We start from the raw sequence: 27,904 nt of genomic DNA, 5'->3' as shown, positions 1-27,904 counted from the left end.
ATAGCACCTATATTTAATTTAATTACAAGTCTTTCATTTAGAAAAAACAACCCAAAGATTTTAACTGATTTTGTTTTATAGTTTTATTTTATCAAAATATCATCGGTATGTATTAGATTTGATTTGGTTAGAAAATAATACTACACAAAAGACAAACATTTAAAAATGAAACAAATAAGTACATAATTTTCCATTTAATATTGTGTTACAAAGTGGAAACCATTAATAGCCTCGCTTGCAGAAATTTGATACATAAAGCTTTGTGGCACTAGCATCGAGTACCACCCAAGGTTATAAAAAGAAATAAAAATATTTGCTTTTCCTTTAATAAAAATAATTAATCTAAATTCATTTCATCATCGTCTTCTTTCTTTGGCTCTTTTTTTTCCTTTTTGTCCTTGTCCGAGCTTTCTTGGCAAGAGATGGTGGCTGCTTGCAAGGCCCTTACGAATTCCTCCATATTACCCTGGTTTGCGGCACTAACGGCGTCGGAACCCACACCGAACTGGGAGACAACGGGGCCGAGCTGTCCAGACTGAAGTGCAGTGCTGAACATTGACAACGCCTAAAACAGAAGCGATTGCTAGTATTGCTTAATACTATAATTGACCGACGTTCCAATACCTGTTGAAACTGAGGTGACGCCAGTGTATTGCGCAGCTGATCTTGGCTGTTTTCATCGGTTGCGACGGACGGGAGGTGCCTTTGCAGCTCCCGAACCAATTCGGGATTATTCAAAACAGCCTGGAGGCTCTCTTGATTTAAGCTGGTGGACAAGTCGACTAAAAATTGATGCTTGTCAAACACAAGACACATCGAATAGTTTTAATTACCTTTATAAAAATTATATACCTCCTTGCTGCTGCCCAACCAAGCCAGATAAATAGTTCTGAAGCTGACTAAGCTGAATTGGATTTGAAGATTCACCAGCAGTGGATTTAGGCGGAGGTTCTGAAATTTTAAACATCGATGATGGTTTAAATTTTTTTTAAATTGAGGGTTCACAACAGTGGAGGTTGTTCTATCAACCTCAGGGTGTCAGTGTTTTTTGAAGGGGAAAAAACCCATTTGTAAGTATGACAGGTTCGAACCCGGGCCTTTACCTTAAGGTGGCCATTCACTATCGCTCTAAATGGAAGCGCGCCAAGCTGTAGGCTGCTCGTCTATTGGAACCGAACTACGACGGCCATTCAACAGCCGAAGTATTTGACCAAACGGACGACCGGCAATATAGCCGAACGCCGTCGTCCACTGTAGCCGATTTTCATCAGTTTACAACACAGCCCAAATGGATGTAGAAGATTTGTTGCTGCTCGAAAATTCTTAGTTTACATACTGTTGGATAAATGGAATGAAAGAAATAAACAAAAATATTGGAAGTTCCATTTCTAAAGCTATCCTTGACCACAGCTTACGCTGGACATCTCTCTGATGATTGAGTGGATCACGCATGTCCCAAGAGCCTGCTCCTCAACCGCACTTATCAATTTTTTGCAATCCATCGAAATGAAAACGAAACGAAAAGGTACGCAAAAGGTAAAGACCGTTGTTAAACAATGGTGAGCGTTTGATGTCACGTGGTTGACAGTTGAAGTCGAAGTAACCATTCGGCCGAATAGGACTGGAAAATCCAACTTTATTTGGATCGGAAAGTGCTTCGGCCGTACACGGCCCAACACGACCGAACGAATTGGTTCTAATGGACACGTGCTCATTCGTTTCTTCCCAAGCAAGTTCGGCCGAAAACGGCTCCAGTGGACGGCCTACGGTATAGTTCCATTTGGAGTGCCTGGAATTTAAGGGGGCATTCATGACCGTTCCACAGCCAGTCGCTCCGATCGTCATCTAGTGAATTACTTCCTCAAAAGGGATGACGATCTCTTGTGCTAAGCTGCTGTTTGTTTATATATAAAAAGCAAAAACCAAAGAGGAAATGCTATAAGAAGTGGCTCCTGAACAGAAGCCGTAATACCCACATCGATTTGATGTAAGATCTTTCCCTTGAACCCACTGACTGGAGGAACTATTTAAGGGTGGATGAAAAGTCTTATATTAAAATTCACTAGTACCGTGGTCCGCTTGACCAATTAATATCATACAATTAATTAAGGTTTTTAGTTGAGATAGAAAAGTCAATGGCACGAGCGGGATTCGAACCCACGATCTTCAGCTAGATACACCGCTGCTCTACCACTTGAGCTATCGTGACCTCGATCCACTCGGACACCAACTTCCTTTCTCATCCCCACCTTTTGAGTTTTCCCTCCTTTTTGCCATTTTTCCATTAGCAGTGGCATATCAAGCCGAAGATCGTGGGTTCGAATCCTGCTCGCGCCATTGACTTTTTTATCTCAACTAAAAACCTTAATTAATTGTATGAGACTTATTTATATTTACTCCAGCTTGTTACCCCCTTGATTAGAAAACAAAAGAGTCATGAGAGAAATCACTCCACATAAAAGGTTGGCAGCCACATTACGATTTCTCGCCACAGGGATGACCTACGAGGAACTTAAGTTCTCGACTACGATTTCTGCTCAGCGCTTAGGGGTTATCAATACAGCATCACTTGTTGTATTTGTATCCTTTGTTTTGAAAAGGTCGACCAACTGGTCGAGGGCCGAATTTCTTTTATTTCTATCGTGGTAATCATTGTCCACCACTTTCCATAAACATGGTAAACTTTCATACAATTCAATCACCTCAACAATAAAATCTCAGTTGGATATAATCGCCAATAAAGAATAAACGTTTTTAACTTTTTGAGAATGTATGATGGAGACGTTTGCTCAGTGACAGAAAGACCGAGGAAAAAAAAAATTCACGAACGCGCCATGCCGTAATCGTGCCATAGATGTTTGGAGTGGCCTTTGAGTTTTACCATTGACGTGGTTTTCAGAACAGCTTCGCTCCGTTTGGACTGCTGGGAGCGATCGTGAATGGCACCTTAACAGTGATGTGGGCCATGTCACCACCTTAACTATTGCAACTACCAAAACCCTCTTTGCTTGCAAAACTGCTGTTTTCTCAAATTAAGAAAAAAATCTCAAAATATAATCATAACGTATCTCAATGATAAGTTGTTTTCAAATAACAAATCAAAATATAGTTGTCATATCTAGACTGAATATATGTTGATTCAATGAAAGACTCACTTGATGGTGCTTGAGGTGTTGCTGGTTTAGTGTTGTTAACTGGTGTTGTCGGGGTTTTTGGTGTCGATACTGAAGACACTGCAGGAGCTGCCGTACCAGTAGACGGCGGGCTGACAGCCGCACTCGTGTTAGTGGTAGTCGTTGTGCCACCTGTGCGCGCACTTTGACTAAAATATTAATCATATTAGTTGATAACCTCAGGGAAATTTTCATTTGACGTACATCGTCCCCAAAAGGCTTGAAAGGCCTCCAATCTGGCCGACACCGCCGAAAAACTGCATCAGCTGTTGTTGCGACATGTTACTCAACAAATTCTGTAAGTCGCTATCTGCAAAACAAGGCCAGTTTCAGTTATGCTGACTTTTACTATTCAAATATGTTTTCGAACTTCACCTGGTGTACCTCCACCACTCCTCTGAGAAGCCAAAGAAGGAGGGTTGTTGAGAACCTCATTCACCTTGTGGCAATTTTCATCATCTTTGTCAGTCTTGGGTTCCTAAATTCGGTTTATATTTAATAAATTGTTATATAAACAAGAAATCTAAGGTAATTTTTAAAAATGCGCAATAATTTACCTGAACCCAGAAAAAAAGCTTTCTTGATTTAAATTTAAGAATGTAAACTCTTCCAGTAGTGCACTGAGGAACCTTTTTGAACTCAACGTCTTCAGGAAAGATAATCAAGTCCTAAAAAAGGACAAGAATTAATAAACAATAATCAAAATTATTTATTGCTTTAATACTAGGTAGATATAAAATTGTTTTCCATATTTTACAAACAAATGTGTTAACAATAAAACAATGTTCAAAGCTGCGTATTAAGTTGGGGTTGTTAGCTACCAAAGTGGATGTTCCATTAACGTTTAACTAATAAATCCAACATTCCTGATGGCCAGACCTCAGGGTTTATTGGGATTGAAGGATTATTACAAGACCAAAATTATTGAGAAACAGCAAACTACTGGGTAATCCACCTGCAGACCTAAAGAAGTCATGGAAATCAGAGTGGAATTGGTGTTGGCTGCCATATCCAAATAAGTCTACAAGTTTTTGTTTTTTTTGGTACCGGGAAAAGACACATCGAAAGACTAAAATGATCAAGCTGCAGGCACTCCAAATAAGACTGCATGGTTTTTTGGTATCATGAAGCGACATTACAAGACCAAAATTATTGGGAAACAGCAAACTACAGGGTAATCCACCCACAGACCTAAAGAAGTCATGGAAATCAGAGTGGTGTTGGCTGCCATATCCAAATAAGTCTGCAGGGTTTTTGTCCCATAAAGAGACATTGAAAGACTAAAATGATAAAGATACAGGCTCATCCTCCTGCAAGCCTCAAGAAGTCATGGAATGCAGAGTAGAATTGATGCTGGCTGCTGTCTCCAAACAAGACTTCAGGGTTCTTTTGTATCATGAAGTCATTACTGATAAAAATTATTTGAAATTATCAAGCTACAGGTTCAACCGTCTGCAGACTTCAAGAAGTCATGGAAAACAGGGTAAAAATGATGCCAGCTGTCGACTCCAAATAAGTCTGCGAGTTTTTTTGGTCACATGAAGTTATTATAGCAAAAATTATTACAAGAACCAAATTACAGGTTTATCCACTGCAGACTTCAAGAAGTCATGGAAATCAGAGTTGAACTGAGGTTGGCTGCCATCTCCAAATAAAACTGCAGTGTTTTTTGGTCTCATTAAGTCATTATAGACAATAATTATTTGAAACTATCAAGCTACAGGTTCATCCGTCTGCACACCTAAAGAAGTCAAAGAAAACAGGGTAAAAATGATGTCAGCTGATGTTTCTAAATAACACTCCAGTGTTTTTGGTATCATGTAGATGTAATTTTCAGGGTATAGTATACTGTGCCCTTTAAGAGTTATTGTATCCCCTGTATTCTGCCTAAAGCACATCGGTGAGTCCTATTTCATCAAGAAACTTGATAATAGGCCCAGTTTCAGTGCTTGAAGCTCTTCTATGGTCACATTATACATCCCAAAACATTTCCTCTTGCGGGCTAGTGTAGCTCCGCAGTTTGTTAGTAGGTGTGTTGGTGTCTCTTCTGCCTCTTTGCAGAATCTGCATGTGCCATCTTGGATTATTCCAATCTTCTTTAAGTGGCCATTTAATTTGCAGTGTCCTGTTAGGAATCCTATTAGGATTCGCAGTTTATTCCTGCTCCCCTTGACACATTCTGAAATTTCTTTTCTTCCAAAATTGGTTAGAAGATTCTTGGATTGTCTGAGTCCAATGAGTGAATCCTATAGTTCCTTTTCTTTTTGTCCTTCTGTCTGAGATACTTGTTAATAGTGTGGGTTCCTATGTCACTGAACTATCATAGTCATTACAGACCAAAATGAAAGAAATGACCCACCTACAGGTTCATCCACTGCAAACCTCAAGAAGTCATGGAAATCAGAGTAGAACTGATGTTAGCTGCTGTCTCCAAATAAGATTATGGGGTTTTTTTTGGTCGCATGACGTCATTACTGACTAAAATTATTTCAAACTATCAAGCTTCAGGTTGGTCCACTACAAACGTCAAGAAGTCACGGAAATCAGAGCAGAACTGATGTAGGCAGCTCCAGGTCTTTTTTTCGCCCCATGAACAGTACATAAAATCAATGTAGAGTTCAAACCTTCTTTAAGGTCTTTACTAGGTGAAAGAAAGACAAAAGTGTTGGGATCACCAAGCTTTCGGCAACATTATGTTGCCATCATCAGGGCCTATTTACTAAGAATAGGATTATGATGGCAACATAATGTTGCCGAAAGCTTGGTGATCCCAACACTTTTGTCTTTCTTTCACCTAGTAAAGAACTTAAAAAAGATTTGAACTCTACATTGATTATCTGCAGGTCGATCTACAAACATCATTTCTTCAGTACATGAAATGATTATTTGGAGACCATGAGATGCGATCTAGTGTGACGGAGGCCTTAGAAAAACTTTTTTTAAATTGTGTCAATGTTTTGATCTTTATTGAGATCATCTTCAGGAATCAAAGCGTGTTTTCTGTGTAGATGCGTCATTGTTGGGTGTCGTGGTGAGAGTGCCACACGATCTCCAAATAATCATTAACTAACGGTCACTAAACACCACACAGTACATACAATACTGTTAGCTGTCAAAACATATAATTTACACTATTAGTGCGTAATGCATAAAACCACCATTATGATTACATCGAAGTTGTACATTCAACCCCCTGCCGACCTCAGGAAGTCATATATTGCAGGCTCTACGAGGACTGTCAGGCAGAACTGTTTTAAGATATCATGAGCATCATAACTATAGTTATACTATTACCAGGTATCAAAATGTCTAGATCTAAAAATTGCAAAACAAAATTACGTCTTCAACGACACCGGTAGTCCTGTCTTTCCAGCAAAAGTGCATGAGGGAGTCATCGGACTGATAGACGTAGACGAGTCCCTTCCTCTTGTCCGGGTGGACCGTCTTGCCCTGCATCGTCATCTTGCCGGCTTTGAACTCGACCAGGTTCTTGTTCTGCCCCCTCGCGGCGGAACTGCCGAAAAGCGCCGTACCACCCGGCATCGTTCACTGAGGACCTGCTGATGAAATGAAAACGTTAACAGTCGAGAATGACCCGAGAGAACGCTGAACAGTTCCGACGAAGGTTCTGCGAACGTTGCGGCTCGCAGGAGAATGAACACTGCCTCCTTGTGCAGAATGACGAGACAGAAACGGCGTGGTGAATGATTCGGGAAATTTCTCTAGTTACAATTAAAGAACGACCATTATGAAATTTCTGCCGTTTACAGGAGGAAGTGATCACAAACGAAACCTGGCGAAGGAGAAAAGTGAGTAAGGCCAATTGACTAAAGAATGGGGTTTTTTGTTTGTTTTTTTAAAGATCCTTTAAAATTTCTCTTTCATAAAGTGGGAAAACGTGAAAAATAAAAGTTTTCGTTTCATCTACCTGGACTTCAGGTATTTATCGAATAAGGAAAATGTGATTCATGCATTCATGACGTTCTTTTGTTTCTGTTGAAGCCATCGGTTTTTTTAGAAATAGAAAGTTGCGTTTTGGGCTCTAGCGGCCCGACTCCTCACTAGAAAGTAGAAAATAAAATATTGGAAACCAAAATTAACACGAGAATCTCCTAAAAGTCACCAAAAATTATTCTTTAAATGAAACTGCCAACCTAGTACAAGAAACCCAAATGAAGAAAAATGTTTAAAAAATGTTCCTTTTCTTTAATTAATATCCTTTTGTAAACAACAGAACTTTCCAACTTGTTTTTATTTTAGTATATTAATTGCAACAAATCAAAAACTTGCCTTATTTATTTATTTGACGGTAATCCGTTCGTTGCAGTTTAAAAAAAGCCAATAAATAATTTTTGGTCAGTGATTTATTTACACAAAATACAACCAACAGGTCCCTAGAAATAGAACATTGGCTGACCCGTAATTATAGCAAAAATATGTTGGATGTACTAATTTTTAAATTAGCTTGCATACTTGGTACAAAAAGCCTATATAGCAATATTTGCAAAAAAAAATGTTTAAAACTAATTAGTTTTCTTTAATTAGCATATTGTTGTTCTTTCCTTTTTTGATTTATTTGGCAGTTGTCCATTAAAATTGTAGTTAGAAATACTGGTTGGAAATAAATCATTCTTGGTGAGTGATTTATTTACAAAACTTATAAACATGTCATTAGAAATAGAATATTGGATAGCCAAGACAATAGCAACTCTCCTAGGAACTACCAAAAATTAATTTTTAAATTATTTTAAAATTTAAACAGTTGCAAAAAATTGTTTAAAAAGTATTATTTTTCTTTATCTTGTTTACTCCAGAACTTTCGTCTATTTTTCTCTTAGCATAATAATTTTCGAAATTTGTCAGTTTTTATATTGGTGCTACTTCAAATAGAATTTCTCATAACTTTAACATAGATTATAGCATTTTTAATAATTAAGGATAGACAATTTCATAGATTTCCTTGATTTTTTTCGAAATTTGAGAAAAAATTCCATTTAAAATATTTCGTTTTTTTGTTTTTTCAGGGAAGACGAATAGTGAATAAGAAAGTCTAAAATATTCTTCAAAATGTAAGAATTAAACCTCAATTTAATCGATTTCTTTAGTTATTTTTCAATGAAACATTTATTTGTATAGTAAATGTGAGTGCAAAGTACTCTTCTAACTATGAAAATTGATTGAAAAATTGGTATCCATTTAAACAATTTTGTCGACTTTTTTCGAACCTTAATTTTATTTTTATCTAGTTATCTCATTGATTTTTTGATATTTCAATTTAATAGATTAATAGACTTTTCCAATCAAAACTATTTTTCAAATAGTGGGTAGGAAAAACTACTTGACAGGTCATGATTCATGAGCATGACACTAGGGTCTGCACGTAACATCGACACTAGAATCGTGGGGGTTCGAGTTTCGACTTTCGAGACATCGTGGTCAGTTCTCAGTTTACTGATTTTGTGTGTGCTGGTTGTACCAATGGTTGTCTTTTCTAATAATTTATAACAGTTAGAATTTCGTTTATTGGGAAAGGACCACTGTTTGCAATAGGTAAATATACAATAACATTATGTCTTCCGGTAAAAGACCAGAGCATCAAGCACCGCCCGAGATATATTACAATGAGACCGAGGCTAGAAAGTACACTCAGAATTCGAGGATGATCGAAATCCAGGTGCAGATGAGCGAGAGGGCGATCGAATTGCTATGCTTGCCCGAAGACGAGCCGTGTTTGATCTTGGACCTAGGCTGCGGCTCGGGGCTCAGCGGGTCCGTCCTGGAAGATCAGGGCCATGTCTGGATAGGCATGGACATCTCGCAGGCGATGCTGGACGTGGCCAAGGAGAGGGAAGTCGAAGGGGATTTGGTCCTCAGCGATATGGGCCAGGGGATACCTTTCAAAGCGGGCACGTTCGACGGCGCTATAAGTATCAGCGCTCTTCAGTGGCTCTGCAATGCCGATTACAAGTCGCACCATCCGGTCAAAAGGCTGTCCAAATTCTTTTCGTTCCTCTACACCGCGCTGAGCCGTTCGAGCCGAGCCGTTTTCCAGTTTTACCCGGAAAACCCGGAACAGATCGAACTGGTCACGACTCAGGCGACGAAAGCGGGCTTCTTTGGTGGTCTTGTCGTCGATTACCCCAACTCGACCAAAGCGAAAAAATACTTCCTCGTCCTTATGACAGGGATAAATGCAACCCTTCCAAAAGCGCTCGGCACCAATGAGGTAGACTCGACTGTCGCCTACACAAACAAACGACAGAAATATGACAGTTTGAAAGGCAAGTCGGTGAAAAAGAGTCGTAATTGGATCTTAGATAAGAAGGAAAGGAGGAGGAGGCAAGGTCTCGACACGAGAGCGGATTCCAAATTCACAGGGCGAAGACGATGTGGGAAGTTTTAATTTCTGTATGTAACATATTTTAAATTGTAAAATATAAGTTTATTTGGTATATCTTTTTTTCAGTTGTACACTTTCTTCCTCAATACCACTTAGATTATATTTATTATAGTAGGAGACTTATTACTTAGTTTAGACTGTACAACAGGGTCGTGATAATCTGAATACAGGCTAATCCGAAGGAAACGGTAATCCGGACAGGCTGATAGTAAAATTTTTGCTATATTTTTACCACTCAACACAACCGCTATGATTTAACCCATGGATCAGAATGTAATCCAAAACACAAAATTGCACTATCGAGAAACTTTACACTCAACCATTCTTGCAGACGAACAAAGTGGAGTTGATCCGGTGGCAGCTTTGAAGAAAATTAATCTGAAAGATGTCATTTTTAATTCAGCATATCTTATCATCCGTCTCAAATGTCTTGGAAAAATCTTAATATGAACTTGATAGCTGTAGATGACACCCCTATATAGAAAATGGCATTATCCTTAGCCCACTTGTTCAGTTGGCCCAAGATAACACAAACAAATAACATCAAGAAATTTTAACTGATAAAGAAATTGTGCATGCTGCTGCTAATGAAGAAGGCAGAAGAAGAATTTGATGATGGATTTCCACCTTCAACAACATATGCTGCTGAAGCCATTGAGTGGAAATCATGTTGCTGAGATGCATAAGAGTCAAAGCTTGGAAACCAGCGTTTAGAATTGCATTTTTAAACTCCATAAATAATTAAAAATTAAAGTCACAATAAGTTACATGTATGTACGTAATAATTATAATTTTCTATGTATCAACAAAATGTGCAATACATAATTGTTTTATTAAAAAGCTATAGGTAATGCAAACGATTCGAAATTCAAACAAACAACCCCTTGCACAATTCCTTTCAGATTATCGCGACCCTGCGACCTGAATAATTAAGGTGAATAAGCAGAGTTGAGTGAATTTAAGAGAGCGATTTTGGTCGATTTGAAAATAATTTTTTTAAGTTGGATGTGAAATATTGGCACATACCTTCCTGTTGATCTTATAAGTTAGGTACATAAACCAAGCTGTCGCCAACAGTGCTGATCTCAGCATACTTACTAAATGTTACTCTAAATTGACTTATGCGCTTATTCTCAATATACTGATTTCAAATATTTATTTAAAGTAAACAAAATATAGAGAAGAATAAAGTTTTTCTTCATTCCTTGCAAGTGCATGATTGAAATATTAATAACAAAAAAATTGAAACATTTATTGCTACCTGCAATGGCATAAAGTTCATATCTACTTATCAAGCTCAAATAATAATAAATTAAGATGGATATTTATTCTATTCTTATGTGAGGTCGGTTGAGATGAAAAAGTCAGTGTCACAAGCGGGACACTACTTTTTCACCTCAACCAAGACCTTACATAAAAAGAATAATTAATATGGTCAATTAGGCTACTAAACATAGTGGATTAATTAATATATAAGTTTGTAACATGAAAATAATTTTGCTGTAAAGTGACTCAAATTAATTAGGACGATGCTTTGGAAGGTACGAGAAATTAGTTGTAATATTATTTAATCTGATTTGACCCCACGAATAAATTCTATTAGTTGAAAAACAGACTTGTCTGTGTATGTGTCTTCGAACAAGGTTCATTTTAGTTTTAATGTTATTTATTTTCATTTTCAGAAAAGAGGTAGGATAAAAAAAAATGGCAAGCTATTTTGAGGAAATGGGCTGGACGCCGCTTGCAGACGGCGAGACCCCGAATCATTACTGGCACCTCATTCGACTTTTGTGGGACGAGGCGGGAGAATCGCAGAGGCTGCCGCCGCCGACCTCCCAAGAAGTTATTGATAATTTGCCCGAAGCGACTATTTTAAAAAATGGTATTATTTTTATATTTATGGCATTGAAATTATAAAGGAACTTTTTTTCTTCTTCTTCGGAAATAGATATCCAGTGTACGATTTGCCTCAAGAAGTTTGAAGTTGGTGAGAAAGTCAAAGTGTTGCCTTGCACGCATGAATTCCATGCTCCTTGTATTCTCCCATGGCTTGGAAAGGTAATCACAATATTTTCTCATAAAATTTTAAAATAACATTTAACTTTCCCCTAGACGAGCACCTGCCCTCTCTGCCGAGACTATTTAAAGACTGATGATGAACAGTATGAAGAATACAAGAAGGCTAAAATCAGGGAAAAACAGAGGCAAGAAGAAATCGATGCACTGCACAATTCAATGTTTTCCTAAGGTGCAAGATCAAATTGTGATTATATAAATTCAGTTCTTTTAGGGTGGTTGTATGAAATTTACCAATTTGATTAAAAAAATAATATAAAAAAAAGTGGGTTTAGGATTTATATCTTTTTCACTAATAATACAAAATTAAAAAAAAAAAAAATCATAAATAAAAGACATTGCTCATTATTACGATTTGTTTAAAAAAAAATTATTTTCCTATTTAAGTTACTAATTCTATGCCTATATAAAATTGAAGTAATAGAAATTTATTACTATTAATTAAATATTTTATTAAGCATTGTGTTGTATTAATAAGTTATGTTTATTGTATTTATAATCAAATTTGCCTGTTAAAATTATTACTACTGAGTTGTTTTATTATTTATTCTTTTATGACATAAAAATATAATGCCAGTCATAAAAATCTGTCTTCTCTAGTTATTTTTCCTTTATGCAATTAAAATTGGCAGTTGATTTATTATAAATTTTCAAATTTAAAATAATGGGAAAGGTAGCAAGAAATCTTTTGAATAGATAATAATACTCAGTTATTCAAACAATACAGGTACCATCTGCAAAATAACCGACATATTACTAGGTATAGATCCTCTCATTATTTCACAGTTGTCTGTATACTTCTGTCATGATACTGGAGTATGCTGGTTCTGCTTGGTCACCCCGTACCAACACTAACATACAAATGGTAGAAAAGATGCAAACAGAATTAATTTTAGTTCTTTCCATAACAAAGCAAATTCAGTAATTTTAGATTCCCTCCTTGAAGGAAGAAATAGGACTGATTTACTAATTGTCTGCGGCATTCTCAACAATAATATCGAATCTTCCGAACTGCTCTCATATCTTAATTTCCGTATCCTATATTCCCATCTACCTACACCTGTCAAAAAACATTGTTCTTTAAATAGAATGATGGATCCTAGTCCAATAGGCTGCTTGTCTGTATAGACTTTAATATTATCTCTAAATTTTTGGAGGTGTTGAGAGTGCCTATGACAGAGAAGAATGACACATCTACATGGAAAACAAACACTTTGTGCCTTGAAGATGATCTCAATACAGATTGAAACGTTGGCACAATAAAGAAAATTTTTCTAAACCCTATGTCATGCCAGACCGAATCTCACGACCTCCAAATAATCATCAAGTGACGATCACTAAACACCACACATTATCTCTAAAGACAATTTGAAAAAATTCCTCATCATTCAGTTGTATTCATTTAAAGTCTTTTTCTATAGTTATTGTTTTACCATAGTTTACATTTTTATAATAATAACATTGTACTAAGTTTTCATCAAGGTTAACTAGTAGGTCTGAAGGTCAGATGAGACCACTGTGACATCCCAATTTCTAGACTTAATCAACAATCCGGCCCTCAGATGTTACAAATGTGAAAGGAAATGGCAATGTCAGTGGGCTGGATTGGCAGAGAAGTGCTTGTATATCAAGGGCATGGTCAACGGGTGGCCCTCAGATAATCTGAAATATAGAAGAGGGATCATACCCGATTAAGAATAGGCCATGCGAAGTTGACACAAAGCAATACTTTTGGGCAAAAGCCCACATATGTGACTAGCTTGTAGAGAACGGTTTCTCAATTTGTCCCACTGAATTGTAAGGTATCATTCCTTGGTTGTATATAGGGCGCTTGTAGGAATACCACCCGATATAAGAATTGTATGTGAACACGACGCCGAGTATTTTGGCCCCCGTTCCTATTTTTGAACGAAACAAGTTGTTTATTGTGTACTGTTGATGATAGATATGTTGTTTTGTGTCCCATTTTTGTCTGATGAATGTTTATTAGTGTGAATGTATAATGTGAGAGGACCAAAGGCCGAATATTTACCCCATCGAAAAATAATTCCCTACTCTTTTTAGGGCAAGGCTGAAGGAGGCCAAGACCCTTAAATTTGCAAACCAGAAACTAATTTAGTGACCCTGGTCCGGTATGGGGTTTCCCTTAGGTATGACGGGGAGGTGGATAGGTAAAAAAAATACACCATCGACTTGCAATTAGATTAGTTATAGGTTAGGAATATCGAATCATTATCCTCCATCCTTGAGAGAATGGTATGTAAATAGTTAAGATTGTTTTGAGTGAGTGAGAGTGTGAGTGGGTTGAGATTTAAAAACTTCATGCATTGGGGGCTGAAATGACCTAGCTGACAGCCCTTGAAGACTAACTTTTACGACAGGTCAGATAAGACCGAGGTCTGAGTGATTAAACCTGAGGAAAGTGATATAAGAATTGGTAATGACCTGAAGTTAATCTAAAGTAATCAAGGAAGTGAGCAAGAAATCCAATAATAACACTTAATAAATTGTAATGAAACTCATAACCTCTTAGTTTTGAACATCTAAATCTATTGTACATAATCGTTTGATCATTTCTGATAACTTTGGTCATCTTATCCACCTACAGACCCAGCACTAAAGATATCAAGAAACTGAACGGTGTCTAAAAAACCAAAACACTGAGAATGAGCAGACCAAAGTGAAACTCAGTGGTTCATCACCCCTTAGACCCCACGAGGAAATCTCAAAATTACAATTGCAGTTTTTTCATCTATAATTTTCTTGATCATTTATTAATAATACTGATTATTCAATTATATAAGCTCAATCACCCCAGCACACATACACACATGTACAGAGTTGAACCTATTACTTCTAGCAATACACCAGCAATTCCACAGTTTTTGTAATTCACAATAAATTACCGGTGGACCTTGAACATCATCCATGCCAGGTGTTGACAGTCCGGGGTCAGACCTTGATCATATCCATCCAGCACTGAGGTTGGGCTTCAGGGACTATGTCATTTCAGCACCCAACATAATAAGTCTCCCATTCACACTCTCACTCTCTCAAATATGTACCCTCTCATCCGTACACTTACTTAATCGGTGGAGGAGTGTCTGACATTCCTCCATCACCTTTACACCTACTACGTAACCTAATTGAAGGTGAATGGGGTACTCAATATTCCACCATCAGCCCTCTCAACTACACATTCACATTAATAAATACATTCACTCTCAATACACGCTAGGAGCATAAACCTATAAGTACCACATACAATTAAACAATCCGGCTTCCTCCAAGAACAGAACAGGGGACCAAGATACTCGCTACAATTATCAAGCACACTCATATTGTGACATTCCTACATGCGCCCTATATGGACCCTATTTATTAACATTGCTGAATGTTCCATGGGTTTTTATTTTTCTAATTTAGATGATTAGCCGAGAAAAGAAACCCAAATGCTCTTTTGCATTAGTTTTATTTTTGTGTTTTTAACTAACATAGAGGTTGAATTTGTTTTTGTTTTAAGAAAAAATAATACTTATTCTCTGGGTTATATTTCTTGTCTTTTCTACAAAATAGAAAAGTCTATTGATCTGATGTTATGTATGTTGTTATGGTTACATTTTAAAATAAATAATCTGGAACAACGGCTGCTATTTTTGTTACATGTGCCTATCACCTGTCAACCTTGCATTTTTTCCATTTTCCTTTTGAACATGAGTTAAGACTAGGTTTTAGAAATATATACATATACAATTACATTTGTATGTATGCGTATATAGGTAATCCGGTACAGTTTTCCCGCTGAGGATGGTGGGCACATCCGTTGTCGAAGATGAATCGGAAAGGAATTTCTCCAGTGCGCGTTATAAAAATAAAGTAAGTCATGGAAATTTCAATAGATTACTGGAGAAGATTTTTTTAAATTCTGTTTTGATCATATGTAGGCCATATGATTTTTATTTAATTTTCACCCTTTACAATGACAGTCTTTAGAAAAGTAAAAACATTTTTCTGAAAACTGAAAATTTATGAAAATAAACAAAAAACGACTGTTATGAATTATTGAGCTTAGACAATGTAGAAATTTGTTTAAAAGTAATAAACTATATGAAACAAAACTTATAATTATTTGCATTAATATTTTTCAGACTTTTTAATCTTTTATCTATCAATTTAATGGCTAGTGTGCAATTAGAAAATGAATCTATTAAGTCTTTTATGAGGAACAATAAAAATAAAATTTGTCTTGTTATTTCATGCCTGACAAAAATTTAAGACAACCTTGATTGTGCACATCTAGGTTGTGTTTGGGATTAAAATTTTTTTTTTTTTAATTATTATTTGCTTGGTTTTATAAGGAAACAAGAAATGTCATGAACCACGATTTCAAACCTATGTTTCCTGACTCGCTAAATCAAAAGCTTAAAGCTGAAGTCGATGTAAGTTCATCAACAGATGAGTTGATATATAAAAAAAGTGTTTAAAATATTGAATAATTTCATTTTTGCAAAGGGGTTACAATGTGAAAATTTGCGCTTGCGCAAGTGCCTTCAAGAGGCAGAAAAAAAGCTTTGTGATTCAAGAGGTACCGTAGACATACCGTCCCCTTTACGGGGTTTGGGTCGTTCCTCAGACCTAGCAGCTAGCAAAATCGTCGAACTCAGTAAAAAGGTCCGGGAGCTAAATGCCAAATTGGGGACAGCACAATCGAAAGCGCAAAGCGCTGAGGCTCAGTTGGCCGTTTACATAGGTACATAAATTAAAAATCTGCCGTGATAACATTGACCCCAATTGAAAATTAATTTTAGCGAGCAAAGCATCTGTGATAGAAGAGCCTACGCAAGACGAGCCAACTCTCCTCGAGCAGAAAGACAATCAGCTAAAAGAATTACAAGAAAAATTAACCACAGCGAATAATAAGCTTTGCGATGCTAGAAATCAGGTTCAACAATTGAAACACGAACTTAAACTATCCCAAAAGGTATATTTTGATTATAAATTATAAATATTACGGGGATAATATTAAATAAAATATTATTTAAAAGGTCTTAGCCAGCGAAGTAGGAGATGAAGCTACTCTTCAGAATGCTTTGTCAGGTACGGGGAATTGGAGAGGGAGAGCACAGCAGATTATTGCACTCCAACAGAAAGTAAGCGAACTCACAAATAAGCTGTCAACAACCGATATACCTCATTTAGAAAAATCCGCAAGTGAGAAAATTAGTTCAAAATTAAGTTTTAAACTTTTGTTATTAACTGACTTAAATTTTACTTTTAAGTATCTGTTGCCACGATGGAAAGGCATGCTGATAAGGAGAAAATGAATGCTCTCACGAGGGAAGTTGAAGCTTTGAAAATGGAGCTGTCTGACACAAGAAATAAAATGGACGCTTCGAGAGCAAGGGTGAAAGTGCTTACAAATGAACTGGGTGGTTGCAAAGCGCAAATACACAACCTAACCACTAAAGGATTGCAAGATGAACAAATGATTTCAAAATTAACTGTACATTTTATTTTTATTTGAGATTTTGAAATGAAAATAACAATAATTTTTTTTTAGGAACAAATAGGTGGTATGATGGAAAGGTCGAAAGAGCGTGAAGAGTCTCTTTTAAAAAGTCTTAAAGACAGAATTAACGACATGTCGATTGAATTGAACCAAGTAAAAAATATCTCGATTTTAATGGTACATTTTGTTTAAAACATGTCAATTTCAGGAGAAAGCAAAGGTAGAACAATTGAGAGCAGTTATAGCAGAGCAAGAAGATAAAATAGAAAGACTTGAGAGTAAAAATCAAGATCATAAAATGGACACTCAAAGCCCTGTGTAAGAAAACAAATCGAAATGTTAAACCATTAATTTTTTAAAATACATATTTGATTTTCAGGCAAATAATGGAATTTAATGACTGTCGCCCAATGTCTACTGCAAGTAGTTTTGACAGACATTCTTCAGGCTCTGTAAGTAGCCAAAAAACTTCAAATCATAGAGTGTAAAATTTGACATACAACATTGTATTTGCACTGAGGCTAAACACTTCATCAAAAACACTTGATTTTATTAACACATAAATTGATTTATGAGGTATCTTAAACAATTTACCAATATATCAAAATTTTTGAATGATATCTACTGTAATGAAATTATTGGTAAAATTCAATGTATTTGTGTAATTAGGGATGTATTCTTCAAACGTCAGAGGCAGAACGTTTAAGATTGATGGAACTTGTATCTGTATTGAACAAGAGGCTAGACAATGAAAGGAAAACTTTAGAAAAGGCGATGGTATGTTTGTCTTTTATATTTTCATTATTAATTTCATTGAGTTTTTTTTCCGTCCTAGGATGATTTAAGAAGGGAAAGGCACAAAGGTGCTAAAATGGAGACAAAGTTAGCTAAATTGGAAATGGAAAAGATTGGCTGCAGTAGGGGAAACAGTTGCAGCAGCGTCTATCAGAAGTCTGTGCCTAAAACCGCACAATCTTCATATTCAACTGCGGTCAACGCTGAGTTGGAGATGGCGAGAGACAGGTGTGAACTTCTTCAAGAGAAAGTCCTCGCGCTCGAGACGAGGCTCGAAACTCTCAAACAAGAAAGGGAGGAGGATTCGCGAATTTACATGAACATATTGGAAGAAACGAGAAACACTGTAAAAGAGCATCTTCGAAGTTCAGCCAAAAGTTCGAGCATTCCTTCGACTGTGATTGTACCTTGATGAAATGATCGGTATGTCTTGTTTGAAAGTCAAACGAGGCCTGTTTAGAAGCAAAATTAAATTGAATTTTTTAGAAATTCCATCGCTCTATATGAATAACACTTAGGTATATATACTGATGGAATGGAAACAGTACAAATTGTAAAGAATTGTAATTTAGTAAAAATTGTAGCTATTTGTTATGGAAAGGGATATCACAAAATCATAATAAAAGCAAATAAAATAATTAACTGTTTTCTTTGTTGTAAAAATTTACAATTTTGACTAAGTATCAAATTTTAAAATTCCTGTCATTAATTTATATAGCCTAATTATAAAAATGTATAACTTTTTAAATTTGAAATATTTGATTTTTAATAAGGCATAATAAAGTTATTTATACCGATATATTGGATACTTTGTTTGTCTTTGTTACTTATTCATATATATTTAAAAAATTTTAAAGAATTTATTTATTTAAGAAGCATACAAAAAGGCACGTGCTCAATTTAGAGTATTAACAAAAAAATCCAATTAACATAAAAATCAGAACATATATATTTTTAACAAAAATAGTGAATCAACAAATGTACAAACATTATAATATAATAGCGTATAATAACAGACAGCAAAGAATAAGACCTTAAGGAACAGCAACAGGCACATAGATGTTCCAATATCTCAGAAATAAATATTTTTAATTGTATTCACTAATTTCATGGTCCGCTTGACCAATTAATACATTACAATTAATTAAGGTTTTTAGTTGAGATGAAAAAAGTTAATGGCACGAGCGGGATTCGAACCCACTATCTTCGGCTAGATACGCCGCTGCTCTACCACTTGAGCTATCGTGACCTCGATCCACTCGGACATCAACTTCCTATCTCAACCCCGCCTTAAGAGTTTTCCCTCCTTTTTGCCATTTTTAATTTTATATAGAATCTTTGTGTCTTATGAATATGTATGTGATATATATTATTTATTGGAACAAATGTATTTATTGGTGTGAATGGAGGGGCTTATCCCCAAAAAACCCCCTGAGGAATATTGAGTACTCTGGGGTAGTATGAATGTAATTTATTAGCGTGAATGGAAGGGCATATCCCTAATTACACTGAGGAATATCGAGTACTCTTGAGTAGTACAAAATGGCATATTACCCATGAAGTTTTCTATTTTCATTTTACTGTTGAGCGGGATCGGCCGACCAGGACCAGGTCCCCGCCGTGCGCCCACACCCACTCATTCAGCTCCATCATCTTCTCAGCTTCTAAATTTTCATGGTTGAAGATAATCAAAAAGAAATGTTTATCGACTTTAGAAATCCATAGATTATGTTGAAAGCTGATGGATTGTTGCTTATTAGGACAGATTCTAAGTTTATTGGTTTGGAAATTAGGACTTTGCTCAGATTTTTTAGCAGTTTGTCTCTTTCATTTTCATATTCTGGACATTCAAAAATTATGTGGGAAGGATTTGAAGGGCAATCGCAAGTGGGACAGTTCGGAGACGATGCCAAACCGATTCTCTTCTTGTAGCTACCCCATAGGCCATGATTTGTCTTCAGTCTAAAAATAGTAGAATAGAACTCCTTTGACATTCCTTCTGGGCTATCGCCTTCCAAAAACCATGGTTTTTTTTCTTGAGCTCAGGGAACAGTGACCTGTAATAATTGCCAACATTTGATGCGTTGTATTTTTCTTGCCACAGATTTCTACAAAACTTTTTCAAAAAGTTTTTCCCATCATCTTTAGGAATTTTAACGTCAAGGGTTGGGCAGCCTCCTTTGCAAGTACGTCCATCATTTCATTTTGCCATAAGCCTGCGTGCCCTTTCACCCAATACAATGCCACCCTTTTTCCCATGATTTTTGTCTCAACCATTTTCCTACAGATTTGGGCAAAAATATAGTTTCTGCATTTATATTCTGGGGTAATGTTATTTATCCTTTGTACAATGCTTCGACAGTCTCTGATAACCAAAATGATGATATGATAATACAAAATGATAACCAGACTACCATGTTTTTATCTTGTTTCTGTGAATTTGTGTTTATTGTTAGTGTTATTTTATCCAAAGTTGACGAGGCTCTGAGGTACAGAGAGGCTAGAAAAGAACAAAGAAAACAGAGAGTTGATTAAAATACTGTAACTCAGCTAAAGAAACAGAAAAAGAAATTTGTAGGATCAAAATGCGAAAAAAAAATGTAAATCTAAGGAAGAGAAGGCTGGCAATGACTAATGTAGTTTGCCGGCCCTATATATGTGTAAAATAAAAAAGAGAGAAAAAAGTGTCTATGTATTGAATGCAAAGTGATTTTTTGCAGCACCCATGAACCCATACGTTTTCTCATATCTGATGGAAGAAAATTTGAAAATTATCAAAATAATCTTCATTTTGTAATAATTTTTTAGAGTGATCCCAACTAGCGAATTCTCAAGATGTGACACATGATCAAAACATTTAACGCGCATAACAAATAACTGAGTAAAAAGAGACGTTAAGCGACAAATCGCCACTGCATCAAGTGTCTAATTAAAAAGGGAGTCACAATAGAGGAAGTGTGGAAAAATGAGAGAAAGTGCTAGCCCTTAGCGTACTTCATCAGGTGTAAAATAACTTAGTTGTTTAAGGGAGTGAAGACCAAAGTAAACGTCACAAATTGCAGAAAGCTGAGGTTGCCAGGAAAGTTTTTCGGTCAAAATAACCTCCAAATGTGAACATTTGTAGAGTATGGAATAGCAACAATACAGACTACAATGCTATTGGGCACAACGTGTAAGGATGAAGCATAGAAATTAATTGCTTGGGTCTTAGATTGGTTTAAAGGGAAACCTATTAACCATGGCATTAATGTCATCATTTGTACATCATTAATATTAGAGGAACACACCTGTTAAAAAATTTGCAAGTCATCTTTAAAAAGGTGGTACTTGGAGTACTGGACTATTTGAGGCAGATCATTAATGAATAATGCAAACAAGAGAGGGACAAGTACAGAGCCTTGAGGGATTCCAAAAATTAATGGTTAATAGGAAGAGTTTATCCCACGTGTTTCTATACACAGCGATTACCTAGTAAGAAAGGATGATAAAAGCTTACAAGCAGCAGTGAGGATCCAGTGCAGGATGCTGATTGCAGTGCCTTTCTCCTTTCTTAGATATGGCTTTAATTGTATCACTTTCAGCTTAAGACTCCTTACATTTTTCAAAGATTACCAGTGTTGAAAAAGTATAACTTATCTGTATATTTTTTTAATATAATTTTGATTTGATTATAGTGCAAAAATGCAAATTAAAGCATATATGCCAATTCATTTATATGACCTTAATTGTATCACTTTCACCTTAATAAGATATAATCTTAAGAAAATTAAGACCTTACATTTTTCGAAGATTTCCAGTGTGGAAAAAGTATGAGTTATATATATATTATATATATATTTTAATACAATTTTGATTTGATTATGGTGCAAAATGCAAAATAATGTATTTGTCCTAATGCTAGATAGATTTTGTGAGGGATGCTGATTGCAGTTCTTTCTCCTTTCATCAATATGATCTTAATTGCATCACTTTCACCTTAATAAGATATAATTTTAAGAAAATTAAGGCTCCTTATATTCACTAATTTCGAGGTCTGCTTGACCAATTAATATATTACAATTAATTAAGATTTTTAGTTGAGATAAAAAAGGTGCGGTTGAGATGGGAAGTTGGTGTCCGAGTGGATCGAGGTCACGATAGCTCGAGTGGTAGAGCAGCCGTGTATCAAGCCGAAGATCGTGGGTTCGAATCCCGCTCTTGCCATTGTCTTTTTTTATCTAAACTAAGAAGCTCCTTATATTTTTCAAAGATTTCCAATGTGGAAAAAGTATGAGTTATTTTTATATTATTTGCATATAATTTTGATTTGATTGTGGTGGAAAATGCAAATTAATGCATATGTCCTAATGCTCTATAGAATTTTGTGAGGGATGCTGATTGCAGTGCTTTCTACTTTCATTGATATGACCTTAATTGTATCACTTTCACCTTAATAAGATATAATGTTAAGAAAATTAACTCTTTACATTTTTTGAAGATTTCCAGTGTGAAAAAAGTATGAGTTATTTTTATATTATTTGAATACAATTTTGATTTGATTATGGTGCAAAATGCAAGTTAATGCTTTTTTTGCTAATGCTCTTACCTCTACAGAATTTTGTGAAGGATGCTGATTGCAGTGGTTTCTCCTATCTAAATATGGCTTTAATTGTATCACTTTCAGCTTAAGACTCCTTACAATTTTCAAAGATTACCAGTGTTGAAAAAGTATGAGTTATTTTTATATTATTTGAATATAATTTTAATTGGATTATGTATCAATGTATTAATTATAATTGTAAATTAAGCTCTTTTTTTATCCCTATAGTATTTTGTGAGGGATGCTGATTGCAGTGCTTTCTCCTATCTTAAATATGGCTTTAATTATATCACTTTCAGCTTAAGACTCCTTACAATTTTCAAAGATTACCAGTGTTGAAAAAGTATGAGTTATTTTTATATTATTTGAATATAATTTTAATTAGATTATGTATTAATTATAATTGTAAATTAATGCATGTGTTAATGCTATTTTTTACCCCTATAGTATTTTGTGAGGGATGCTGATTGCAGTGCTTTCTCCTTCCATCGATATGACCTTGAATTTTATTACTATCGTTTTCACCCCTCTGGTGGGCAAGTATAATTTACTTATTGTTATTATTATTTAATTAATGTAATATTTAATAGCATTTTTACTTTATTTTGTGAAGTTTGTTGTCCAGTTGGAAATAGAGTGGCTGTCAAATGGTGTTTATGTGTCCGACGTCAGAGACCACGTGCCGGAGGGTGGCCCCGCCTCCAAAACAAACCGAGCCCAATAGGAGAAGCGCAGCCCCGAGCAGAAACACCATTGGCCCTCCCCGTCCCAAAAGAAAACAAACCCGAGTGCAATTTTGTTGTCCAAGTCCTGCAACTGCAGGTGATTCTAGAGCTCCAATACTTCCGACGCTTCGCGACCGCGTCCCTACTGCAAAGCACCCCAAGCAGCCCGAGGCCCTCGACTCGGATTTCCGACGTAGAACCCCTCGATTTTTCCCATCCGTCTCAGAAATCCCGTCGAAAGGATAAAAGTCGAGTTTCGATAAGGATATCGCCCCGAGAACGGCCCTTGTTTACAATATGTGACTCTTCCACCGGACGGGGGTGTGTCGTTATATCGATTTTCTCCAGCTTCGCACTCACCCCTAACCTCCAGTTGTGCTTTCAGTTTGCCCCCTTGTGCTTTTTTCCCACCCCTAGTCGAGCCGTCGCGTTCGGAATTATGCGTGAAAGGGCGGCCAAGGCCGTGACTGGAGGACTCGTACAATAAATTGGTAAGGGACGAAACAGTCAATTAACGTTTTCTCAACACTTTTCAATGTTTTCTTTCCATTTTAATGCTTGGAATGGCGTGGCCCTTGACCTTGAATCTGTGACGTAGGTCACGGTTAGTGTTTTTGTCCCGAGAATTACCCTGCTACGCAATTCCCTAAATACAAAATAAAACCGACATTGGACATTTTCTCAATACGCGGCAAGCATTTAAAAAATTCAATATCCAAAAATAATAAAATAAAACTTGCCCAAATGCCATTAAATACGGCTCGTTCTTCCAATGACAACAAGCATTGTTTATTTACTAAACGAAATTGGTACATCATTCAAAATAAACAACCATTCGACCATTGAAAACAATGCGGTTTTATAAATTGTAAATTGTCAATAAAACAATGTTTTATTATGAATTTGAGTAAATCTTGATAGAAAGAAAGTCAACTGCTTTACATCTATTTCACTAGTTAGCTAATGATTTAGTGGTGGGATAGTTGGAAAGTAGTTTACTTTCTTTTCATCCATTCATTTACTTGAGACAAAAAGAATAAAGTGTTTTACATGAATATTAGTTAATTTAATGCAAGATTCTACTCAACAATTAAACACTAAAAAAAAAAAAAAATACTGCCCAAACATTAAATTATTTATGAACTGACAACAAGCTTTGTTTATTTTATGAATGAAATCATTACATCATTCAAAAGTAATAATTATCGATTCAACCATTGAAAACAATGTGGTTTTATAGGTTATATTGACAATAAAATTAACTTTATCGTGAATCAGGATGTCTAGATGTAAAGAAAGTCAACTACTTTACCACTATTTCAGCAATTAGCTGATGATTTAGTGATGAAATAGTTGGAAAGTAGTTTACTTTCTTTTCAACAATATAAACATTTACTTGAGGCAAAAGTAATAAAGTGTTTACATAAATATTAGTTTATTTTTTAAAGCATGGTTCTATTCAACAATTATATGTTTAAAAAAATAAAAACATGCTAGCAAGTCATTAAATTTGACTACGTTTGAACCGACAAGCTTTGTTTATTGCCATCATAAATTTGTGTCTTGGTGTAAAGAATGAAAACTGCTTTCCAACTATTTCACCAGTTAGCTAAATGATTTTGTGAAATGTTTGAATACATTGGAAAGTTTACTTTCTTATCCACCCGTGCGGACATTTACTTGAGACAAAAGTAATAAAGTGTTTTACATAAATGTTAGTTGATTTTAATACTTGATTCTGTTCAATAATTAAACATTAAAAAAAATAAAAACATGCTGTGGAATCATTAAATTTGACTACTTTTGAGCTGACAAGTTTTGTTTATTTCATGAATGAAATCATTATATCACTCAAAACAAATAAATATCCATTCAATGATTGAAAACAATGTGGTTTTATAGGTAAATATAAATTAACAATAAAGCATTTTTTCATAAATTTGATGTCTGGATATAAAAAATGACAATTGCTTTCCAACTTTCATCTATTAACAAATGATTTAAGCAATAAGTTGGAAAGTACTGCATTTTCACCATTTCAATTTTTCACATGAGAAAGACTTGGAAAATGTTTTAATTAAATATTATTGTTTAAGCAAATTCAAAAATGATATATAATCTATAAGATATGATTCTTTGAGTGGTGTGACGTGGGCTTAGAAAAACATTTTCTTTTACATGCCAACTTTTCGATCTTTATTGAGATCATCTTCAGGGCCTGGGATTTACAAACATTGTTTAAATTATATACGTACATGTAAGATGTAAAAAAATGGATTTATACAATGATAGAAATTTTATACTTAATCACGATACACAGTAATGACACATCTTCACAGAAAACAAATACTTTGATTGAGTCTAAAATTTCTATCATTGTATAAATTCATTTTTTCATATCTTACATTTTTTTGTATAATTTAAACATTGTTTATAAATCACAGGCCCTGAAGATGATCTCAATAAAGATTGAAACGTTGGCACGATAAAGAAAATATTTTTCTAAAACCTACATCACAAAACATCTCACGATCTCCAAATAATCATTAATTAACAGTCACTAAACACCACCCATTGCATATTATAGTATAATTATATATAATATATAATGAGGTTCCATCGCAAAGAGGTACAAACCTTAAAATGTTACATTTTTAGTTCTTTCTTTGTTTGCCATGCTAATATTTATAAAAAAGAAATTAAATAACAATAAAAACGTATGATAATATAGATATAGTAAGTCTGTATGTAATAAAATCCAATTGCTTTCCAATTATTTCACCAGCACCAGTTAGCTAATGAGTATATATAATTCACAGAAAATAAAATAAAAACTTGCTCATGAGTCACTTTTGACGTGGTGAAACACACTGTTTATTTTTTGTATCAAATTGGTAAAACATTCAAAATAAACAACTAAACAGTTAGCTAATGATTTATTAGATGGTCAAATAAGTTTAAAATATCCTAAAATTCTTTTTACTTAAATTTATTTTAGATTTATTAAGAAAATCCTTAAATATTTTAATCATGCTTTCTTTTCTTATCTTAATATATTCTTTTCTTTTATTTCAAGATTTTTTGTTTGTTTTCACACACATCAGGTTGAAATAATAAATAAATGACAAAATAATAATTGTTACCATTGGAATTTCACAGATTTAAAATAACAAACGTCAATTGTTGTAACAGTTGGTAAGTAATCCATTTTCATATCATATTTCATATTTTACTTACAAAAGAAAATAATAATAAGTTTTAATTAATTAAAAAAAGTTACTTAAAATGTAATTGATTAATATCAACTTTTTCAACAAATGAACATGAGAAAAATGTTCATTAAACGATATAAATGAAATGACAACATGCTAGTTTTATTTTATAAATGAAATAATATGCAAAATAAACAAAATTTGACTTTTAATGTCAATAGTAATTTCTAACTAGTTGAAAAATAAAAAAAAGATTTCCTACGAGAGCAAGTTAAAGTTAAAAAAACAAAAAATAATAATAATTTAAAAAAGTAAATAGCATATGCTTATATTTTTTGGCATCAAGATATTTTGTTTACTTTCTTAATGAATATTTGAAATAGACAATTAAATATTGTGGCATTTTTGTATGTTTAAAATACATTACAATAGATTTTAATTTTTTTGAAAATTCTACCAAAGACTAAAAAACGATTTAACCAGTTCACAACAAGTAAGTTGGAAAGTATTTCATCCATAGATTAAATTTATTGCATTAAAAAAAGTACATAAATGAATTTGATTTATGAATTTCATTGTTAAAGTTTATAATTGGATTTTTTCTAACATGACTGAAACATTCAAAAGAAAGAAAAGTAATCAAGCAGCGGCATGTTTCGTTTTATGAACAACGAAACATTTATTTAATAATTCTTGAGAGATTTCTCTGAGCGAAACCAGTAAGCTGCTCGTTACAGAATGAATGCAAAATGCTGAAACATGTCTGGCAGGACTAAAAGAGGACTGCCAGACCAAAACGCTCTTAAATTACCAAATTACAAATTGTTTCGAGGTAATGAAAAATTTTGCAAACTCATCAGCTTTTAGGCCATTTAAAATGATTTTCAGAATTATCAGATGCAAATAAAAGAATTTGACATGAGAAAGTATTCGTTTATGTATAATTAATAAAAAAGATTAAAGTATATGAGCAATAAAACGTCATCAACTGGTACGATATGACGATACTATTTTTATATTATTTTTGTTCAATAAATGTAAGTTCGAACACAAAGATAACTGATTTCAACTAATTATTATTTGATGAAATTGTCTTAAATATATTAATTGTTTTTACAGGGTCTCTCACTTGGAATTTGATCTCTTTTAACTACCAAAGGCAGTGTACTCTATAAAAGTAAGTGTTAATTAATTAATTATTATAAATAAACCTTATTGTTTCTGAAATAATCCACCTCTTTACTGTGAAACATGACCAAACAAACAATTTGTATTGTTGAACTAAATTGTATAACAAAAAAAATTTCTACTTATTTAGTTTAAAAAGGGTTAAAGAAATACCTGAATCCATTCTTCATAGGGTGTACTTCTTAGAGCCTATCTGTTTTAGAGATGGCCATCTGAACCAAACTTTGTACAAGTGATTTAATCCTAA

General features: G+C 34.6%; 5 protein-coding genes across 10 annotated transcripts in view; 4 read left to right on the top strand and 1 right to left on the bottom strand.

Annotated features, from left to right (window-relative positions):
* Positions 1 to 179: 179 nt before the first annotated feature.
* On the bottom strand, positions 180 to 27,904 carry LOC106668602 (proteasomal ubiquitin receptor ADRM1). 3 transcript variants are annotated; one of them, XM_014397503.2, is made up of 9 exons: positions 27,811 to 27,904; positions 6,513 to 6,733; positions 3,731 to 3,841; positions 3,549 to 3,651; positions 3,378 to 3,483; positions 3,156 to 3,322; positions 853 to 951; positions 625 to 782; positions 180 to 565 (listed from the first exon to the last, which is right to left on the bottom strand). In XM_014397503.2, exons 2-9 carry the CDS (start codon positions 6,714 to 6,716, stop codon positions 338 to 340), a joined length of 1,176 nt encoding a protein of 391 aa, XP_014252989.1. In that variant the 5' UTR covers positions 6,717 to 6,733; positions 27,811 to 27,904; the 3' UTR covers positions 180 to 337. The 3 variants fall into 3 exon arrangements, with proteins under 3 accessions (XP_014252989.1, XP_014252988.1, XP_014252987.1); XM_014397502.2 differs by lacking the exon at positions 27,811 to 27,904 and adding an exon at positions 7,102 to 7,175; XM_014397501.2 differs by lacking the exon at positions 27,811 to 27,904 and having other exon boundaries at positions 6,513 to 6,959.
* LOC106668604 (E3 ubiquitin-protein ligase RNF181-like) lies at positions 6,738 to 11,955 on the top strand. 4 transcript variants are annotated; one of them, XM_014397507.1, is made up of 5 exons: positions 6,854 to 6,982; positions 8,198 to 8,242; positions 11,256 to 11,455; positions 11,522 to 11,631; positions 11,686 to 11,955. In XM_014397507.1, the coding sequence occupies exons 3-5, from the start codon at positions 11,278 to 11,280 to the stop codon at positions 11,818 to 11,820; spliced, it is 423 nt and encodes a 140-aa protein (XP_014252993.1). In that variant the 5' UTR covers positions 6,854 to 6,982; positions 8,198 to 8,242; positions 11,256 to 11,277; the 3' UTR covers positions 11,821 to 11,955. The 4 variants fall into 4 exon arrangements, with proteins under 4 accessions (XP_014252994.1, XP_014252993.1, XP_014252997.1 ...); XM_014397508.1 differs by lacking the exon at positions 8,198 to 8,242 and having other exon boundaries at positions 6,738 to 6,982; XM_014397511.1 differs by lacking the exon at positions 8,198 to 8,242 and having other exon boundaries at positions 6,899 to 6,986.
* LOC106668603 (probable 18S rRNA (guanine-N(7))-methyltransferase) lies at positions 8,639 to 9,581 on the top strand. The gene has a single exon (XM_014397506.2). It carries the CDS (start codon positions 8,743 to 8,745, stop codon positions 9,574 to 9,576), a length of 834 nt encoding a protein of 277 aa, XP_014252992.1. The 5' UTR covers positions 8,639 to 8,742; the 3' UTR covers positions 9,577 to 9,581.
* LOC106668601 (coiled-coil domain-containing protein 13) lies at positions 15,225 to 18,591 on the top strand. Its single transcript, XM_014397499.2, has 11 exons — positions 15,225 to 15,525; positions 16,008 to 16,088; positions 16,162 to 16,399; positions 16,458 to 16,630; positions 16,695 to 16,860; positions 16,929 to 17,152; positions 17,210 to 17,311; positions 17,367 to 17,476; positions 17,538 to 17,610; positions 17,828 to 17,935; positions 17,994 to 18,591. The coding sequence occupies exons 1-11, from the start codon at positions 15,457 to 15,459 to the stop codon at positions 18,363 to 18,365; spliced, it is 1,716 nt and encodes a 571-aa protein (XP_014252985.1). The 5' UTR covers positions 15,225 to 15,456; the 3' UTR covers positions 18,366 to 18,591.
* LOC106668600 (protein argonaute-2) overlaps positions 23,255 to 27,904 on the top strand; it is a 30,150-nt gene continuing 25,500 nt past the window's right edge. Inside the window, exons 1-2 of the mRNA XM_024225634.1 lie at positions 23,255 to 23,748; positions 27,589 to 27,646. The gene's annotated coding sequence lies outside the window, so the exon portion shown is untranslated. The remainder of the gene's footprint in view (positions 23,749 to 27,588; positions 27,647 to 27,904) is intronic.

The sequence above is a fragment of the Cimex lectularius genome, unplaced genomic scaffold (assembly GCF_000648675.2).
Source record: "Cimex lectularius strain Harlan isolate CLEC.00 unplaced genomic scaffold, Clec_2.1 scaffold111, whole genome shotgun sequence".
NCBI classification, from domain to species: domain Eukaryota; kingdom Metazoa; phylum Arthropoda; class Insecta; order Hemiptera; family Cimicidae; genus Cimex; species Cimex lectularius.
The sequence above is the reverse complement of the archived record's forward strand: the minus strand, read 5'-3'. Positions and strand labels throughout refer to the sequence as shown.